Here is a 4,533-nt window from a genome sequence, read left to right as displayed (position 1 = left end):
AAATTTATACATTTAAAAGTACTTCATGTCCATAACATTAGCATTAATCAGATAACCCTAAGCGAGAGTCAACGAAAACTTACAGTACCATCAAGCAAGGCCATGATTGAGGTTTTAAGCTGTACTTTGGCTACATGATCATGACATGATGTCCATCGCTGAATTACACCTCCATTAATCAGAAAATCTTCCATCAAGTTTGGTATATGAAACAAATTAATTATTATTAAGAGTTAAGATTTCAATCGACTTCGTTTTTGTCTAAATAATGACGTAATAAAAGAACACATCAACGATCTTAAAATCGCCATTGAGTTTGAAAAATCAACACGGACGTACAATAATAAAACAATGGACGTGTGATTTCCGGTCCAGGTTTCTCACCCATAGCCATTTTGGGAGTAAGTCTTTGTCTGAGGAATGGGAAAACAACTGGCGGCCGTCTGCTAACATTTGCATTCTTGTCCTATATATGCATCTATCAGACTACGTAACCTCTTGCATTCTTGTCCTTCTTCTTACGCTCATCCAAACTCCTCTCCTATCTTCATCATCAAAAACATCTGACGTTCTCAGAGGCTTATCTTTATTTGTTGAGAACCCAAGCGACAAACTGGTTTCTCTCAATGGTGATTTCTCTGCGGGATTTTTCCCGGTCGGTGAAAACGCTTTCTGCTTTGCCATATGGTTGACAAGGTCCTCAGCTCCGACCGTTGTTTGGATGGCAAACCGAGATGATCCGGTTGATGGAACAAGTTCACAGCTTTCGCTTTCGAAAGATGGCAAACTTCGCCTAACAAACTCGGTCGGTATAACCGTTTGGGCCACCAGAACAGCAGCCTCGACCCCTTTAGAGTCCTCGAAATTGCAACTACAGCTCCAAAACACCGGAAATCTTGTTCTAAATCATTCTCAGAGTGGTGTCATCTGGCAGAGCTTTGATTCACCAACAGATACTCTTCTTCCACAACAAACACTAACCAGGATTTCAACCCTTGTCTCAAAATCAAGCAAAGTAGACTATTCTTCTGGCTACTATAAGCTATTTTTTGACAACGATAATGTCCTTCGTCTGTTGTACCAAGGTCCTGTTGTATCCAGTCTCTACTGGCCTGAACCATGGCTTAGTGATCCTGGACTAGCCGGAAGGTCTATGTACAACTCTAGTAGAGCTGCAGTACTGAACGAGTCGGGCTATTTCTGGTCATCTGATCATTTGGTGATCCTAGCTACAGATTTTGGTGTGAAAACTCACAGAAGATTAACTCTTGATCGTGATGGTAACCTTCGATTATACAGCCTGGAAGCAATGAATGAAGGGTGGGATTGGGTTGTCACATGGCAAGCGGTGTCAGATCCATGCACGATTCATGGCATATGTGGGCCCAATAGTTTTTGTAGTTATGATCATGCTTCCGGCAGGAGATGCTCTTGCTTGCAGGGATTCAAGATCAAAGATCCAACTGATTGGTCTTTTGGGTGTGAAGCAGACTTCAATCTCCCTTGCAATCAGAGTCATGAAAAGCTTTCTAGTTTTCTCCAACTTTCTCATGTTGAGTTCTATGGCTATGATATAGAGTTCCAGCCTAATGTGACCTTACAACACTGTAAAAACGAATGCCTGACGACGTGTGGTTGCAAAGGTTTCCAATTTAAATTTAGCGCAGCTAACGGGGGCTATTTATGTTACCCCAAGTATGAGTTATACAATGGACAACTTACACCAAATTTTGAGGGAGACTTTTATTTAAAAGTACCCAAAGCTGGTTTTTTATATAACCAGACGCTGGATGCCTCCGAATCAAGGTTGAATTGCATAGCCGAACTTAGCAGGCAAGTTGGAGGAACGTATGAAAATAAGACAGTGAAGCTTTTGCTTTGGTTTGCTACTGCAGTGGAAGGCCTAGAGGTAATCTGCATTTTCCTTGTGTTCTTTTCCTTATTCATGAGCAGTAAGAATTCCGACCCAGTTGCAGAAGGATACCTCCTGATGTCTAGATTCAAGCGATTCAACTTTTCTGAGCTGAAGAAGGCCACACGGGGATTCGTTGAAGTGATTGGACGAGGAGGGGGACGGGTAGTATACAGAGGTATACTGCCCGATAAGCGAGTTGCAGCAATCAAAAGACTCGACGAAGCTAACCAAGGAGAAGCCGAATTCCTAGCAGAAGTAAATACCATTGGGAGGCTTAACCACATGAACTTGATAGAAATCTGGGGATACTGCGCAGAGGGAAAGCATAGGCTTCTGGTGTACGAGTACATGGAGCATGGATCCTTAGCAGAAAAACTTACTTCTAACGAACTTGATTGGAAAAAGAGGTTTGATATTGCAGTGGGCACAGCGAAGGGCCTAGCTTATTTGCATGAAGAGTGCCTAGAGTGGGTTTTACATTGTGATGTAAAGCCTCATAACATACTCTTGGACTCCAACTATCAACCAAAGGTAGCAGATTTTGGTCTGTCCAAACTACTGAATAGAGGTGAGCATGATCATTCAAGCTTCTCAAAGATGAGAGGAACTAGAGGTTATATGGCTCCTGAATGGGTTTATAATCTTCCTATCACCTCTAAAGTTGATGTCTATAGCTATGGGATTGTGGTGCTGGAAATGGTTACTGGAAAGAGCCCCACAGGTACGCAGCATAGCTCTGGTGGCGGCGGGGCGAAAGAGCATACTAGATTGAACACGCAGGTGAGGGAGAAGATCATGCATGCTGTTGGTGAAGCTTCAAGGGAGTCGTGGAATATTGAGGAGATTGTAGATCCAAGCATGGGCGGCAGATATGACTCGGCTAAGATGGAACTTCTGCTCAAGGTGGCTTTGCAATGCGTTGCAGAAGACAAAAATGATAGGCCCACCATGACCCAGGTTGTAGAGATGCTTCGCTGCCAAGAGGCCGTCAACTGATATATCTAAGTTGATAGTATGAAGAATAATTTATAATGTTATTTATTTATTTTTTGTTTTTATAATGTAAGCAATTAATTTGACCTTTTTTATTTGTATGCAGATTGATGATTTGACAACTCTTTAACACGTTCTGATATATATTATTATTTTATTCAGATATATGTTTATTTTAAATATATTTAAATAATTATCTTTAAATAATATTTGAATATTATTATGTGATGACATAGTTGGAAAGATTTGTAAAATTAAACCAGCCCAAGTGATTCACCTTTTTGAGTTGATGATAATCGATCTCTTTGGTCGCAAGCTGGATTATTTATTTATTCTTGGAACCAAAATATATAATTATATGAGAAGAAAGCCGCGTGCTCCACCTAGTTTCCGAAAATCAATTATTTACATAAATTAATATATTTCTATAAAATAATTAATATATATTAAAAATTCATGATCTAGAATCGTTAATTGAAAAATGTGATAGATATGGTCAAGTATTCTAAGGAGATAATGATCGATCAAGTCATTATTGATGACTAAAAGAAGCCAAAATCATGACCTGCATGCATATATTATAATATTCTAATATTAATATACACTAGTATTTGTCTCATATATATGTTTGTTGCGTGAATTACAATTTGATAGCATACCCCACTAGCAGCTAATATCCTAATAAAATCCCTCCTGCGGCTTGCCCTCCGCGATGGAAATCAAGGACCCTTCTTACACGTTCCTGTCACAGACTTCGTAAAATATTTGTGTGTGTATATATATATATATATATATATATGCATGCAGCCTGCTTAGAAAATTAAGTCTTTGTTATAAACTGATTTGTATGATCATCTTTAGCTATTAATTAAGATTATCTTTAGCCATTAATTAAGACCATCTAGCCATCAATTAAAACCAATTTTTAGCTATCAATTAAGATCATCTTTAGCCATCAATTATGATTTAAGTTATGCATAAACCCATTTGTACTCTTATATATATGGATATCATTCACTTGTATATGATCAAGTTTTGTATTGAATAACAACGCTTTCTTTTGCAATATCATTTCTCTTTTAGTTTCATAACACGTTATCAGCACGAGGCTCTGTTGATTATGAATTAAGCAAGTGATCTTCTACTTCAAGTAAGTTTTTCAATATATTATTTGCACTCTCCAAGGTGAATATTAAAGATTATATTACTTATTATTACTTGATAAAATTCTACGTTTATTCTCATAATTTATATTTCAGTTATATCTATGGTGAATTAATATTTTCATAATTTACATTTTAGTTATATCTGTGATCAATTTTTATTCACATAGTTTATATACAAGTTCATTTTTTTTATACTTGTTATGAATTATTGATGATAAGATTCATTTTGGAATAGAAATGGAGCATCTCTGAAGGATCGTCCTAAACTAATAATTTCATTGAGTATCTCATAATAAAAGGTCTATTGATACTGTGAGATATTTTAAAGGAGCGATACATGTACCAAAAGATTGGGATCCTCCCAAAAACTCGTTATGATTAATGAACCTGAAGTTGCATAATTGAAATTGTGTAGAGAAAAGCCACTAAAGAATATCTGTTTAAAATGAATGCCTCGAA

The 4,533-nt window shown here is 37.3% G+C and overlaps 1 protein-coding gene across 1 annotated transcript; it reads left to right on the top strand.

Moving 5' to 3' along the window:
- The first annotated feature begins 472 nt into the window (after positions 1-472).
- Positions 473-3,024, top strand: LOC122274690 (putative receptor protein kinase ZmPK1). Its single transcript, XM_043083707.1, has one exon. It carries the CDS (start codon positions 473-475, stop codon positions 2,909-2,911), a length of 2,439 nt encoding a protein of 812 aa, XP_042939641.1. The 3' UTR covers positions 2,912-3,024.
- Positions 3,025-4,533: the final 1,509 nt, after the last annotated feature.

Source organism: Carya illinoinensis, chromosome 8 (genome assembly GCF_018687715.1).
Source record: "Carya illinoinensis cultivar Pawnee chromosome 8, C.illinoinensisPawnee_v1, whole genome shotgun sequence".
NCBI lineage: Eukaryota > Viridiplantae > Streptophyta > Magnoliopsida > Fagales > Juglandaceae > Carya > Carya illinoinensis.
Note: the sequence above shows the minus strand (reverse complement) of the source record. Positions and strands in the feature narration are given on the sequence as shown.